The following is a 16,930-nucleotide window of genomic DNA, read 5'->3' on the forward strand; positions in this document are numbered from 1 at the left end:
TGCGATGAAAGCTGCAAAGAGATGCGAGAATAGAGAGGGAAAGAGAGACGAAACGAAATCAGCAAACTATGGAGCCGCCCAAGAGCTATGAAAGAGAGCATAGAAGTCAGAACACCAAAAACTAGATCTTGAAAACCAAGACGAGCAAAGACTATTGACGGTAAGCCAACGACGAGGAATAAAACATCAAAGACGACTAAACTCTGACCCAACCAAGGAGATACAATTCCTAACATCAGCTGAAATCTAATGAAAAAGATGAGCAATCAATATTGACTGGAACAGCCTACAATACCGTGACATTCAACCGAACAACTGAAAACTCAGAAATCTGATCTACAACAAATACCATATAATCTCAGAGGTGAAGAATCCAAAAAAAAAACAAGAGAAAGAAGTGAGTCTTTTTCCGGTAATGGTGAGAAGCACCGCACACCAGAAAGGTAACGAACTACATAGACGGTGACGGCTCAAGTCAAAATATGGGAAGATGACAAAAAATATCTTAAAAGTTTTAATTTTCAAAAATATGAAAAAATATAATACAATTTTAATTTTAAAACCGTTAATCTTAGAATTAATCAACAAATGCGTAGATGCAAAGTTATTGAAATTCAATATTCTTTTACGTTAGAGGTTCACTTCCCTATTAACAAGTACTGTACACACAATAACACATTATTCAAAAAAACAAACACAAAATATATTAACTTATCCCCTACTACTACATAACACATTTAAAACACCAAATAATGCTCTTAAAAAATAAAAACGACAACATAATTACATTATCCAAAAAATCATGTTCTTAGCAATAACAAAACAATATTCAGCGCGCAACGCGGACACCCCTAGTTACTAGTAAAAGAGGTGAACAAACTGTAACTGAAATTTGTGACGAGTCCTTTGTTTGGTCATATAACCATGGGCGATCGACGATGCATCCCTTTTTCTAACATGCAGGACCATACATTATACGAATCATGTCACAACCCACTTTTTTTTTTTTTCTTTTTCCCTTTTTTTCTTTTTGACCTCAATTACAGAATCCAAAGCCACAAGCAGGTTCAACGAAGGACTTGATTAAAATAAAATCTCAATGCAAAATAAAATCTCAATGCAAATTTCATCTACTTTTTTACTTATTTATATTACTATAGATTACGAAAATATTATAAAACAATTCTATAACAGTATACATCTCTTTGTTTTATGATTGTCTGGCAGTTTTAATTGTACTATATTCTGCTTAAGAGCAACTCCAAATGAAATCCGTAAAGGGTATCTAAACTCTAAAAGAAACTGAAAAATAAAAAGAAAATAAGAGAGAGAGTCACAAAATATTTGTTTCCCAATTTTAAGAACAATCTATTCACTTCTAATGTCATGTGTCTTTCCATCAATAACTCAATCTTCTAAAACTAATTACATAATGCTATAATATTATTATTTTGGTGATAAGAAACTACACTTTAAATACTAGTGGATGTAGCTGCTCTTATACCATACTAAAAACCTTTTATAAAATTTTAACCATTAATTTACATAATTAATGATAAATTATATTTTTTTTAAACTCAAATTCATATTTTCTGATGTAAGATTATTAATAAATCCTTAGTTAAACTTTTTTTTTGAATTGAATGTTAAATTTAATTCAAAGAAAAAATGCCTTGTTACAACAAGTGCTTCCTATTTTAGAGTTTATGAAAATAGAACAAATTTTTCCTAATTTTCAAATTTTCCTCTACGCATAACAAAGCTTCAAATCAATCTTGTGCTAAACCATGTAACCATCTCTTCCTCAAAATCTTTATCTCCCTTCTTCTGAATAACTGTAAGCTTGTTTTTCATGTTTTTGTCAATCCTCTTAACCAATAGCGGTACTCGGAGATGGGGATTCACCATGTCTTCTTAAGTTCCTTTCACGCCAGATAGTGTCAACTGTGGATTGAAACACATATCTCATTATAAACAGCTTTACTCTGTTCCAATCAGATCCTCCAGACAGTAGTCTGATAAGTCTCTCCCAATCCCATGTATACTCATCTCTCATCACCCCCTTTACTAGAGTTTCCCATATCTGTGCTGAGTAATAGCATTCAAAGAACAGATGCTTCATGGTCTCCATTGGTTCCTGACACAGAGCACAAGAAGTATCTACATTCACATTCCATCCTCTCATCCTTTCTCCTGTTGATAATCTTCCATTCATAGCAATCCAAAGAATAAAAGAGAACTTTGGCGTTGCATATTTGAACCAGACTGCTTTATACCAATCACAAAACTGATACTTCTCTCTGATCATTTTCCATGTTTCTCGAGTGGAAAATATTTTTTTATATCTTCCGTCCTCATTTTTCCACAAGGACATATCCTCCTCCTGTACCAAGCTTGCTTTGTATTTCTCAATCTCAATCTCCACTCTATTCAAAAGGGTTACTCGATGATGCCTTCGTCTATGATCTCTACAATCCTCCACAGTTGCGTTAAGTGGAATACCCAAATCGATATGACCTCCATATCTTAGGACATCTATCAAACAACCCAACGAAGACCACTTCTCATGCCAAAAATAAGTTTCCTTCCCATTCCTAACTTCAACCCGATAGAATAGCTTTGCTGATTCTCAACACTTCAAAATCTTCTTCCACATCCAAGAACCACTCTGAGTGCTCTCTTTCACCGTCCATATGGACCCCTTCCTGATGAGGTATTTTTTAATCCAACTAACCCACAAGGATTGAGAGGATAGAATTCTCCAGATCAGTTTGAGACCGCTTACCCAATTTATTTCCTTCAAGGATCTAACTCCCAAACCGCCTTCCTCTTTAGTTTTACAGATTAGTTAAACTATTAGACTAAGACCACAAGTAGATTTATCACTAAAACATTAAATCTAACTAGAGTATGCTTAGTTACTTTCCCATATTTGAGAAGACATGTATCACACTGATTTCACGATCATGCTACACTCATTTTTTTTTCATTTCGTCTTTTATATACGGGAATTTACTACGTACACAAAGTGTAGATAGAGAACAAAGTATTCTCCAATATTTCCTCCATCGCACGAAAGATATTATTTCTTTTGCAATTTGCAAGCGTCTCTTCCACCACTTTGGTTGCGTTTTAGCCAAGGTAGATGAGCTTTTTTTATCTTAGCATACCTATCAATTGTATTTCCTTAATTTGTGTTTTGCTTGGAAGTAACCAAGCATTTCTCTGTACTCAGCTGCAACATCATTGTAACCAAACAAGCTCACTGATCTTTGATTCTTTCAAACGGTTTCATGAGGAGTCAGTGAGAGGCAGAGAGCCTAGCCTTACCTGCTTCATCATACAGTTCTTCATCAACAGCTTGCATCATGTTGCTCAATATATCGAACTCTATTATATCTATTAGACACGACTGACCATTTGGCCTACACAAAGAAAAACTCTATTGTCGTGTCAATTGACTAATTTACCTTTTTAATTAACTTCTTGCATTTTTGCTTATGTTCATGGAGAAGGATAAAAATGAGAATTCACTTGTATGTGAAGTACTCATAAAAATCCGACAAGTCATCAAGTAACCGTAGCCGAATAAATTAATCGTAATGCCATGTGTACGACACTTTTGTCAGATATGGATAAGGTTGATTGATAGTGACATCAGTGGGATCTAGGAGACTGTTTCGTAGGTTCGTCGATAGTCAACGTCAACAATTGGGCATTAGGCCCATATAAATATGATATAGTCAAAAATTAAAGTCAAAAAGTTAATCTCCGTTGTAAAATGAAGCGGTTGTTCATAATTCTTCATACCACCGTAAATCTTATACACACATAATCAAATACTTGCGTTACAAGTGTACTACTCTATACACAAAAACCACAGATGTGTGTGTTATATGCCTACCTATAAAAATGCAAGACAGCACATTTCTTGCGCCTCAAGAATCATGTCCTATGTTCAAACGACAAAGTCGTGCAAGTGATGGCCATTGGAAAATCTGCTCTCCTGCTGGTTGTTTCCGTCTATGTAACTGTAATCATCAACACCAAACCCGTGATAGTTCATTAGACTATCATAATCAGCTGACCGGTTCATCTGATGTAGTTGTGGGTCATCTTCATTGGCTGAAGTACAGCCTGGTTTAGGTTCTGATGAGAAGGCAACGTTTGTTTTGTTCTCCGGCTGCTGCTGCTGCTAGGAGGAGTCTTCTTGGTTGGTGCTGTTGGGAGACTTGGAAGTTAGTAACTCAGAGGCATCATCACCAAACTCTTCTTTATACATCTCTTCTATAATTGGTTTCCATAGACGAACTCTCGCGTTTATGAACCAATTAGCAACCTAATTACATTACACACAGAGTGGTTCAAGCAGAACACAAAGATAAAGACAGAAAAAAGCTCAGGTTACCTGGTTTTTGGACAGTCTTGTCTGCTTTGCAAGCATCATTTTCTCAGATTCTTTCGGGTATCTACATATAACAAACATAAACTCTCTTAAAATGTTTTGTAATACGAAAACATAAAGGATGTGACTTGTGAGAGAAGGAAACACATACGGATGAAGGAAATGCTCAAAGAGCCAAGCGCGAAGCGCAGAGACAAAGCTTTCAGGGAGACCTCTTTGAGGTCTCCAAGAAGGTCTAACCATTCCAATCTGTTGATGGAAAGTTCTCTGCTGTCTCAACCTTTGATCTAAATACCTCAATATCGGTATTCTCTCTCCTCCTTGTTGCTCATCCAATGACAACTCTCCTCCTTTCTCCCCAAGCTTCTCTCTGATAACCTGAATATGTTCCTTAATTGCGTCGCGAAGAGAGCGGAAATGGCAAGAGATTCTGTTGAGAGCAACTGATGTGTAAGGCTTAGCTGACCCAAATCCAGCTACTACCTCAAATGATGAAGCTAATGCTTCCATTTGATGGTAATATTGGTTATATCTTTTATCTACCTACAACAATTAACACAACCACAAGAAGATGTGAGTTAAGTTAATTAACTAAGTTATAAGAGATGAGAGTTAGTTAAATAATTACCTCATCAAGCATTGTTAAAAGCTTGTCCTTCTTGCTCTGAAGCTCTTGACGTTCCATTGTAGATAACTCTATCGATATCTCACCACCAATGCCCCTCCACTTTCTGTCTCCTTTGCACTACTGTTAAAGTCTTCACCTTTCTTCTTCTTCCTCATCTGGCTTATCTCTTTCTCGACACTAACCACTTCTTCGAGCAAACTTTGAACCGGTTGAAGGATCAGATTGACCCAACAGCAACATCTCTTTGCTAAACGGCGGCGTTTCCTTAACCGAGATTGGAGTATTTGTGGTGAAACCCGATTGGTATTGCTGATAGTGAAAGAAGGAAGAGAGATTTGAGTGCCGAGGAGGCTTAGAGATAGTCTTTGACCGTCGCCGAAGGTTAACTCGCTGCTCGGAACGGGAACGTCTCCGTTGAGATTTTGAATACCCGTTGGTGGAATGAAATCCATCTCGTTTCGAACATTCTCTTCGCCGCCGACGAAAGATGCGGCGGCAGAGGATGAGGAGGAAGGTTGTTGTTGGTGATGATGATGGTTGAGATAGATTGGATCTTGCTGGTAACAATTGACATTACTTGGGTAATAAACCGCCATGTTTAGTGAATTTGAAGAGATTTTATTACTGTGATGTCTTTAACTCGGTGAATTTGGTCGGAAAATGAGTTCCTGCAAAAAATAAAAAAATAAAAAAACAAATAGAAGCAGAGGAAGAAGAGTCGTGTAAGGGCTATCTCCAACCCACTCTATTTTCTCCTCTATATAGACTCTATATAGAGTAAAAATGCTCTAATGATACTCTATTTTCTACTCTATAATAGTGTAAACCTATTTTTTACTCTATATATAGAGTAATTTTTTTATTTTTTGTTCATTACTCTATTTTTCACTCTAAAATAGAGTACCTTTGGAACAATATCCAACTCTATTATAGAGTTAATTATTTTAGAGGAAAAAATAAAATAGAATAAACCATTGGTGTAAGGTGGAGTTTTTTAAAAAGACTTTGGAGAAATCTGAGTGGAGGAGAGGTTAAAACATATAATCCATTGTACCAAACTCATTTTTATTATTAACAGTTTCGAAAGCAACAAACTTCCGAGGATTAAAGTAAAATTCTTTATAAAGGCAAAGTGTTTTTCTTTTCGTCACGAACTGAAAGAAACCCATTTCAGTAATTGTGTAATCGAGATTAATTTGGTTGTACAGAAACCCTAGTTCGAAGGTGAATGAAAAATGCAGAGTAAAAAGTTGTCTAAGCTCAGCTCAGTGACTTAAAAACAGAGAAGATCAATTATTACATACATAAAAGGTTGGTCTTTTTGATGATTTCATCTCTCATCTTAATGTGACAATCTTCAAAAATAAAAGGGAGAAAATAAAATAAAACAGGAAACAAAATGCAGGGCAGATCAACCTTAGAAAATCAAGAATCAAAACCAAGAGAAACTGAAGCTTTTAGAAACTACCTGCAAGAGAAACTGAAGCTTTTAGAAACCCTAGAAAAAGAGAGAGATTCTTGTGAATGTGGATGTCGCTGGCAGCTGTATCAGTAAACACAGAAGAGAAGAGTTTCCAACACTCGTAAGACAAAAAAAATAAAAAATAAAAAGAGAGAAGATTTAAGACCCAATCTCGAGAGAGGCGATTAGTTATTGGAAAACTCTGAAATTAACAAAAAAAAAGTGAAAAGATTGGTTAGTGACCTTAACCGTGCCGACGCCGTTGGATCCGTGAGACATCTGGGCAGCAGGAGGTTGCTGCGGCGGATGAGTCACCGCCAGCGACGGAGGTTCGAGTAAGAGCAAAGGAGCAGAGCAATTCAGAGGCAAAACAGGCTGAGGCTGAAGGTGGACAGAGGTGGAAGCATTTCCACGGAGAAGATGATCCGTTGGCAGTGGCAGACTCAGAACGGTACCGTTTCTTCATGGACTCGATCTTGTTCTTGCACTGCGTCTGAGTCTTGGGAGACTTGGTGTGGCTAGCGCGTGAAGACACGTGTTTAGCCACGTCTTCCCAGTCTTGGCCCTTGAGCTTGGCTCTGTTCCTGAGTACCCATTTCGTCTCGTAGGCTTCGAGTAGACTCGACACTGCTCTTCGCTCCATTCATCGCGTTTTAGCTTGTCAACGACGACGGAGGAAGTGGATGGCTTCTTGGGAGAGGTGGCGTCGTGGTTCGTGGTAAGAGGTTGTGGATGTTCTTGGTTAGAATCTCCGTCTTCCATGTATGGGCAGAGAGAGAGAGAGAGAGAGAAACAGAGAGGCAACTCGAGAGAGTATATGATCAAAGGAGAAAGAGAGTCGAGATGGGTTTTTAGCAAATTTTTAAGAACAATGGAGACTTTTTGAAGTGAATGGAGTTTAACAAACTGTGTCATAATGAGACTAGTCACTCGTTGATGTCTGTCTAAAAACTGACCAATGAGGTTGGGTACACGCGTTTCTTCCATCTTCAGTGGTCGTTACTTAGCCTTCAGGTTTATTTTATTCCAAACTAGTGGCGCCGGATTCGTAAGTTTTATTCCCTAATCAGTTCAAAATTGTTTTCTTATTCATTTGATAGTGGTTAGCGAGAATAGTATATTACTTTGTTTTCTAATTGTTAGGCCAAAGAGAAATATCATAAGTAGTTTTCATAGATTAATGTAATAAAAATTGAATAAATAGCTGATAGTTGTACTAAAGTAAATATAGTTTAACTTAAAACATAAAATAAAATCGGTGTTCTAAAAGGAAACACGTAAATGCACGTGTTTGTTTTGTGATTATCTTGTTTGAATGATGACAACTAATTCGTTCATCTTCTTAAAGTATTAACAATCTTCACGTGCTTTGTCCATCTCATGGATGTGAAAAATGTTAGGGGCTTCATTATGGTCGTATAAGTTAAATACTTTGTATTCAAAATGATATTGAATCCACTAAGTGATATCTTAATCATGGTCTAGCATTGCTCTTAACGTCAGTGATCTTTCCCTGGCTCCCATGCACTGATCCCCAGGCATCGCGTGTCAAGGCATTCCCGGAGCTTACTCCGAGGCAGCCGCCGGTAAGGCTTACCCTGAATATCAAGTTGTCCCTTGCGATCAGTTTGAAGTTGCATTTCAAGCGGTGTGCTATCTGATCTATTAACATGTGTATTTCGTTTTGTATATTTTATGTGGTGCTTTGTTCGGACAGCATTGTGGACATTTGTTTGGTTATGAGGATGATTGGTTGCGTTGTAGGAGCTGACTTTAGCTTTAATTTTTATCTACAATCATTAAAATTTCAAATCATGCTTTATATTAATTTTTAAAGCTACATCCAAAAAAATAAAAAAAATGGCTGCAAAATTTTTATTTTCTAAAGCCCCATCTGTTTTGCTGTAAAAAATATATTGTTGTCGCTATAAATTTTAAAGCTCATCTCTTACAGTAAGTAAAAAAATCATACATACTAAATTCTACAGTTACAGTCCAACCAATCGACTATGTAGTTTACTTCTAGTGTATTAATGTATTGTATTGTATAAATATGCAGTTTACGAAATTTATATGTGCGAATAAGAGGAGATTTAAATATAATTACTAAAGGGGTGATTGTTTTTATAATCTGCGTCTGACATAAATTATGGAAATTATTGTAAGTAGTGTAGTACATAAAAATTGTTGGGTTTTGAATTATTTGATTGAGATAGAAAAGTAATTGACCACTTATCAAATAAAGTAAGATGAACTTTTTCATTTGGTTATAAAGATATCTTTGGTGGCAGCCCTTGGTAATATTCAATGTTTTTAAACCCGGACCGGACCGGCGGTCCGACCGGGTTCAACCGCGAACCGGACATCAGTCTGGGTTGGGTTGATGCCAAAACCCAACTACAATTGAACCAGTAAAAAACCATATTGAACCGTTAAAAACCCGGGAACCGTTGACCCAACGAACCGGTAACACCCTGGTTCGTTTAAAACCAAAATTTTGTTTAAAAAATAATTAGTTTTTCCTTTTTAAATAGGGCTTGTTAACAAACTGCAACTCCCAAGGTATTGCCGTCTTTGACGTCTTATACTTTTGAGTCGTTGGCGTCTCTGCAAGTTACATCTCACGACTCACAAAGTCACAAGGTATTTTCTACATCTCAAGGTATTATTTTTGTGGGTGAGACTAATAATTAAAAACTTATGTTTGTGTCTTTGATGTCTCTGCAAAACTTTTGCAGTGTACTTAGGATGGAAGATAATGATCAAGAAATTTCACTTTCATCAAATTCAAACACAGAACATTAACAACCATCACAACGTTCCACTCGTCAAAAACAAGATTTAGCATGGACATATGTCACTCATACTTTAGATTCAAATGGGAAAACCATTCTTACATGTAAGTTTTGTGGTAAGGTTAATCATGGAGGTGGAATCAATAGAATGAAACAACATATGGTGGGAGTGAAAGGAAGCACAAACGGATGCACAAAGGTTCCTCCAGAAGTTCAACACACAATGAGAAAATCACTGAAAGAAAATGAGGAAAAAGCAAAACAGAAGCGAGGAGTGAATATGCAACTTCACGATGTTGATGATGGTGAAGGTTCTACTCAAGTTTGTGTGCCTCCAAGTCAGAAAAGAAAGGTCGGTACGGACGTAAACTCATACTTTAAAAGGGGTCTAGAAGATCAGACACAGCCAACTATAAAATCATGCTTGCAAAGTAAGGAAAAGGTTCATGATGCTGATAGCATTATTTTTCTATGATGTATGTATGCCTATGAATGCAGTTAATTCTAGGTTCTATCAGCCTATGATCAGCAAAATTGCAAGCATGGGTCATGGTTATGTAGGGCCTTCTTATCATGCTTTAAGGGTTGGTTTACTACGTGATGCAAAGCTGCAAGTTTCTTTGATTATCGACTCTTTAAGGAGTACATGGGCTGATAGTGGTTGTACTTTGATGGGAGATGGATGGAAAGATACTAGGCAAAGGCCATTGATTAATTTTTTGGTCTACTGTCCTAAGGGGATAACTTTCATCAAGTCTGTTGATGCTTCAGGAATATGTACAAATGAAGAGAATTTGTGCAACCTATTTGCGGAGATTGTGGACATGATTGGACCCCAAAATGTGGTCCATATGGTGACAGATAGCGCACCTAACTACAAAGCTGCTGGTGGTAGGCTTGTAGAAAGATATCCTACCATATACTGGTCACCGTGTGCTGCTCACTGCATTAACTTGATATTAGAAGATGTGGGAAAGCTGCCTCATGTGCATAATTTAACCAGCAATGCATCAAAGATCACTGTGTTTGTGTATAACCATAAGCATATTTTGAACTGGTTGAGAAACAGGCCGGATTGGAGAGAGATAATTCGCCCTGGGGAAACTCGGTTTGCTACAAGTTTCATAGCTTTACAAAGTTTACATGCCCATAAAGATATTTTGCAGAGTATGGTTGTTGATGAGGAGTTCAGAAAAATCTCAAGATCTGAGAAAGCAAAACTTGTGAAACAGCTTATCTTTAATGAAGACTTTTGGAAGGAGTGCTTTATGATTGTGCAGATTATGACTCCGTTGATCCGTTTGTTGCGTATTTGTGATGCTGATGAGAAACCATCGTTGCCTTATGTATATGAAGGGATGTATAGGGCACGGCTAGGCATCAAAAATATATTCAAGAAAGAAAAGCCTCTTTATAGGTCTTATACGAGGATCATTGACAATAGGTGGGATAGGATGTTGCGTAGTGATATCTATGCTGCAGCTTATTTTTTGAATCCAGCCTTCTTGTATGACCAAAAGAACTTCTGCGATAAAGCCGAGATTACAAGAGGAGTGCTAAATCTGATTGAGAAGCAGAAGGGCAGTCTAAGTGAAACAAAGTTGGTATCAACCTTTCGTTGCTATAGAGATCGAGAAATGGCACTTACTTGTAGCAAAACGACTCGACCCGGTAAGTAATGTCGTTAAATATATGCCAATGTAACATGTTTTCTTCTGGTTAGTTACTAATATATATTTTTATTGTACTTACAGATGAATGGTGGAAACTATTTGGTTGTGATATTCCTGATTTGCAAAAGCTTGCAATCCGAATCCTTAGTCAAACAGCTTCTTCATCGGGATGTGAGTGAAACTGGAGTGTCTTTGAACGCATTCAGACCAAAAAAAGAAACAAGCTGGAGCATCAAAGACTCAATGATCTTGTATATGTTCACTACAACTTGCGTTTACAAAACAGGCTCGTTAGTTGTGAAGTTTATAACAAATATTTGTGTGTTATTATTCATTTGGTAATATGCTATTGTTTCTTTACGTAGGTATGAGACAAAAAGATCAAATGATCCCGTTGATTATGAGTCAATTGATAAAACTGAGTTTTGGATTGTGGAAGAAGAAGGAGGAGAACTTGATTTTTCTGAATTAGAAGATAAACTTCTTTGAAGAATATCCTAAAGATGGCGAAGAACTCAATCATGGCATGATTTTGAATTTTATTTCAAAATATATTCTTTTTAACTATGTGTATATTTTTTTAAAGGTGATTCAGATTAGAGTGATAAAGACTTGGAGAGCAAAATTTAAATGTTTTTTTTTTCTTATAAATTTTAGATTTGGATTATTAAAGTGTTTTATTACTTTTATTACATTTCAGTTTGTTATTTTTGAAGATTTTCTAAACATTATGGTTATTGAAACATTTTATTGAGATGATTTATCTTTGTAAAAATATACATAGAAAACATCATTAGATGCAGCTTAATCTAATCGAACCGGATCGAACCCGGTCGAACCATAATGACCCGTGACCCAAAATATTTCCGGTTCGTTCGCCGGTCCGGTTTTAAAAACATTGGTAATATTGTTTGGATGGCAAAATATTGTAGCCTTCGTTTCTTGTAAAGCGGGTAAGTAACACTCAAGAATGTGAATCCTAGTCTTTTGTTGTAAAAACTCAAATGCACGTAATGGTTTTGCGTGAGAATGATTTGGGTAGATAAATGTCTCCATAGGGGATGTGAAGCTATATGTATAACATGAATCGTTTTTGGTGAGCGCTGTTAACGCTGATCATTTAAAATTAGCATAGATATTAAATCAACCGCTGGTCCATTTTAGCTCATAAATTTTAGAAATTAAGAAGTTCTAAACTATAAGATTTTGATCCATCATATGTCCTTCTATTCCTAAAGAAACATAACTAATTTAGTATTGTGTACTTTTAATCCTAAATAGTAGTAAGAAGGTATTAAATGATGAGATTATATATATATATATATACAAGATATGAGTCCGCTGCGTTGCAATGAGTTTTGTTTGATATTTTGATTTAATAAAAACTATAAAATAATAAATTATTTTATTATAGTTTTATGATTGTTTTTTTTTTTGCATATGTTGTTTGAGATTTATTTTATAATTAAAATTCATTTTTATACATAAGTTCAAGTTAATATTTGTATTTTATAATCATTGTGCATAGATTAATTGTTATAAACTTTGTAGTTCCGAAAATACTAAACCTAAACGTTTAAACTGAACACAATCCAAAATAAAAAATTGAATGAAAAGTAAAAAAAAAATGAAAGTCAAATACAATTAAACTTTTTATTATACATGTTCTTATGTATTAATTTAGCTTTTTATTAAATAAGTCATTAAAATTTTATTTTGTTAGAATTTTAGAAAAGAAAAAACATTCTATTTTATAAATCTCCTATAAATACTCTTTTATAATTTTGTTTAAGATTTTAGAAAAGGAAAATTACTGTCATATAACTTATTAAAATTATCTTCTCTATAGAATTTCAGTAAAAAAAATTACTATCAAATAATTATTTTTAGTTAATAATAAAAAAATTAAAATTACTATTTTTACAATTCGTATCAATATTAATTTTACACTTATTTTGTTAATTAAATAATTTTTAGTAATCAAATAAACTTTTACAATTCTCTTTTGGTTAGGACTTAAAAATATGATACAAATATCTTTTGTTTAGGATTTTTTTATAAAAAAAGAAAATAACAATCTAATATTCTCTTACAGTTTTTTAGGATTTTAGAAAAAGAAATTAATATTACATAATCTTTTACAATTATATTTTTTCTAAGACAGAAAATTCAAATTTCTATCAAATAATTATTTCCATATTAACTATTTTTAAAAGTTTCCATTTTTTAAAATTCATTTTTTTCAATATCACTAATACTTTTACAAATTTTCTTGTTAATTAAATAATTTTTACTATCATTTTATCATTAATTATTAAGTACAAATTACTATTAAATAAAATTTTACAATTCTCTCTAGTTAGGATTTTATTTTTAAAAAAGAAAAAAATCTTAAAATTGATTAAAATTAGAAAAAAATATATACTGTTTTTAGAAATCTTTTATTTAGGATTTTAGGAAAAGAAAAAGTTATTTTCACATAATGCCAGCTTTTATTGACACATTCACAATCTAATTTTTTTAATTGACACATGTCACAATCATATCAGGTGAAATATTTGAAGTTAATTTTTGGTTTAAATTTTTTTAACACAAAATTATTAAAAGGTAAAGTTAATTAATTATAAGAAAAATAAGATTATTTTTTATTTTACTTAGACTTTTAAAAAGGGATTTAATTATTTTATAATTGGTTTTTCTTTTAGATTTTTATACAAATATTTTATTTCTAATAGAAAAAACTCTGTTTATTATTTATATATTTTTTTCTTATACACACGAACACATATTCATCATATTTACACATACTCATGTACGACAACAACATCAAAAATAAAAATTATGGTAGCAACATAAAATATAATAAGGTTAAAAAAAGTTGAGTTGCATCAAGAAATTAAAAGCAAATACTCTCGTAATACTTTCCATGTAAATACTATTATGTTTTGTAAAAATAATTTGTGAAAGATTAAACCTAAATATAGATGTGAAATATTTGTAGTTTTTTTGTCATAATTTTTTAACATACAATTATCTATTAAAAAATAAAGTTAGTTACTTATAAGAAAATAATAATAGTACTTTTTTAATTTTTTTTAATTAGGCTTTAAAAATGTAATATTATTTATTTAAAATTTAGTTTTTCTTTATGTTTTTATTAAATAATTTATTGTACTTATAGGATTTTACAATTCGTTTTTGTTTAACATTTTTTCTTAAAAATTAATATTTATCTTTTATAATTCTCTATTTTTAGTATCTTTTAAAAAAAACATTATAATAAATAATAATAATAAGACTATTAAATAATATTTATAATTAATTTTTAAGAAATTTTTTTTTTATTATTTTAGTATATATATTTTTGATTATGAGATACTTTAACAGATATCACATTTTCAAATATATAATTGACATTGTCACAATCATGTTAATTACCAATTTTGAAGAAGCAAACATTTTATAAATAATAATAATAATAATAATAATAATAATAAGACTATTAAATAATATTCATATCTTATTTTTAAGAAAACTCATTTTTATTATTTTAGTATATATATTTTTGATTATGAGATAGTTTAACACATATCACATTTTTAAATAGATAACTGACATGTGTCACAATTATATTAATTAACAATTTTGAAGAATCAAGATCAATATAATCTTTTATAATTTTATTTTCATTAAAATTTTAGAAAAAGAAAATTATATTAAATCAATTGTTTTCAAATCTATTTTTTTTAGGATTTTGAAAAAGGAAAATTTCTAAAAATAATAATACTAAATATTTTTAAAATTTTGTTTTTACTATTAAATAATTTTAAATGTAGTTTTTACAAAATTCATTTTTATTATCTTATTATATATATTTTTAAATCATTATATATTTAAACACATGTCACAATATTAGAAGAAAAATTATTATAAAATAATCTTTTGGTTAGGATTTAAAAAAAGGAAAACTACAATTAAAAAGGAAAATTACTATTAAATAATATTTATATTTACTTTTTAATAAAATTCATTTTTGTTAATATTTTAGTATATTTTTTTTAATTATGAGATAGATTAACACATGTCATAATCTTAAAATATATAATTGCCAAGTGTCACGATTATGTTAATTAGCAACTTTGAAGAACCAAGCTTTATATAATAAGATTTTATTATCTTATTATATATACTAGGAGTTAATCCGCGCTACGCGCGGAACTATTTTGATTTTTAAATGTCAACTATATAGTTATTCATTTGGACGTTGTATTCTGAACAACAACAAAATTCTAAATTGTATGTTTATGTGAATAGTAATTTCTTTAGAAAAAAACAAAAAACTATACATTTTTCATATAGATGTTTCATATAGTTTTCTATTTTTTATATTATATATTTACTTATTATTTAAATTTTCTTAATTTGTAGGCAATTCTTTCAAATAGTCGTTTTTAAGTTTTTGTCACAAAACAGTCATCAATAAGAAAATGACCAAAATAACCCATTTTATTTTAAATTTTTTAATATTTCTTTTTTATTTTTCAAACTTTGAAATCATATCCACAAAACTCCACCCCATAATTCTAAGCCCTAAGTCTAGTTTATTTAACCTTATAGCATAGATGTATTTTAACTCTTTAATAAATGTTTAATTCAGATAAATGTTTAATTTAGTTTTTCTATTTTTTATATTGTATATTTACTTACTGTTTATCTTCTCTTATTTTGTATAGTTATTTATTATAAATTTCCTGCTTTAATATCAATCATAATATTACGATATATATTTAATATAATATTTTATTTCTTATATACTATATTTACTTATTATTTATTTTTTCTTATATTTTTGATATTTACTTATTATAGTATATAACATTTCTATATGATTAATATTACTAACAATAATATTAAAATATTACATAATATTAAATTATAAATCTATTATAATATTAGAATAAAAATAAAATATCATAATAATATTTCTTATTATTTATTTTTATACTAATATTTTTTATGTCTTTTTTTTACATCAATCATCTACAAACTCATGCTGACTGACTCTGTAAACCAAACCGGTAACTCTGTCCATGTGAATGACGAAAGACGATTGTTTCCTAGCACTGCGTGCTAAGCTATCCGCCTTTTGATTTTCTGTCTGAGGTACATGAACGATCTCTGAGTTTAGAAAGCTTCTTTTCAGCAGTTTAATGTCTTCCTGATAATTGTCAAACGCTGGTCATTCTTCTCGTTCGAAACCATCTTTATCAATTGAGAACAATCTATCGCAAATGTGACCTGAAATTACCGTAAATTCCTCATACATTCCATTGCCCATATTAGCGCTTCCATCTCCGAATGAAGAAGTGAAAGACTTGCCCGGACATTCCGTGCCCCTAGCAATCCATCAAAACCCGCTAAAGTGATGTACCAGCCTTGTCCTAAGAATTGTTCCTTATCTTTCCATGAGCAATCTATGAAATACCCTTTTCCTGGTATTGTTGGTACAATTATTTCATGTACTTGATTTGCAACCCTCTGATTATTTGTTACATGTGCCTCCGCCCAAAGTGTTGATTCTAATTCCGATAGTTTGATCTAATTTTCTTGTTTTTATATCAAATGATAATATTATGATAGATGTGTAATGTGATAAAAAAAATCTTAGATTCTATGCTTATTTTTCTTATATTGTATATTTGCTTACAAAAATATTTGAAAATAATAAAATGTTAAACTATACATTTTCAGATAGACTTTTAAAGTAGTTTTTTATTTCTTATATTGTATATTTGCTTACAAAAATATTTGAAAATAATAAAATGTTAAACTATACATTTTCAGATAGACTTTTAAAGTAGTTTTTTATTTCTTATATTGTATATTTATTTATCTAATTGTTTTATTTTATATCAAATCATAATATTACGATAGATGTTTAATGTAATATTTCTATTTCTTATATTA

General features: G+C 31.7%; 1 protein-coding gene and 2 pseudogenes across 1 annotated transcript; 1 reads left to right on the forward strand and 2 right to left on the reverse strand.

Moving 5' to 3' along the window:
• Positions 1-3,750: 3,750 nt before the first annotated feature.
• Positions 3,751-5,652, reverse strand: LOC106311811 (annotated as a pseudogene).
• A 35-nt stretch (positions 5,653-5,687) lies between these two features.
• LOC106311813 lies at positions 5,688-7,426 on the reverse strand (annotated as a pseudogene).
• A 2,024-nt stretch (positions 7,427-9,450) lies between these two features.
• On the forward strand, positions 9,451-11,452 carry LOC106308969. Its single transcript, XM_013746066.1, has 5 exons — positions 9,451-9,601; positions 9,789-10,961; positions 11,045-11,134; positions 11,250-11,253; positions 11,329-11,452. Exons 1-5 carry the CDS (start codon positions 9,451-9,453, stop codon positions 11,450-11,452), a joined length of 1,542 nt encoding a protein of 513 aa, XP_013601520.1.
• Positions 11,453-16,930: the final 5,478 nt, after the last annotated feature.

Source organism: Brassica oleracea, chromosome C8, assembly GCF_000695525.1.
Source record: "Brassica oleracea var. oleracea cultivar TO1000 chromosome C8, BOL, whole genome shotgun sequence".
Lineage (NCBI taxonomy): Eukaryota > Viridiplantae > Streptophyta > Magnoliopsida > Brassicales > Brassicaceae > Brassica > Brassica oleracea.

What these genes read in the sequence shown, in the direction of transcription:
- LOC106308969 (XM_013746066.1), top strand. Translation starts at nt 9,451, where the DNA reads ATGGTGGGAGTGAAAGGAAGCACAAACGGATGCACAAAGGTTCCTCCA. An exon ending in CGATGTTGATGATGGTGAAG is followed by an intron (nt 9,602 to 9,788) that starts GTTCTACTCAAG and finishes CTATGAATGCAG; the next exon opens with TTAATTCTAGGTTCTATCAG. An exon ending in TAGCAAAACGACTCGACCCG is followed by an intron (nt 10,962 to 11,044) that starts GTAAGTAATGTC and finishes TTGTACTTACAG; the next exon opens with ATGAATGGTGGAAACTATTT.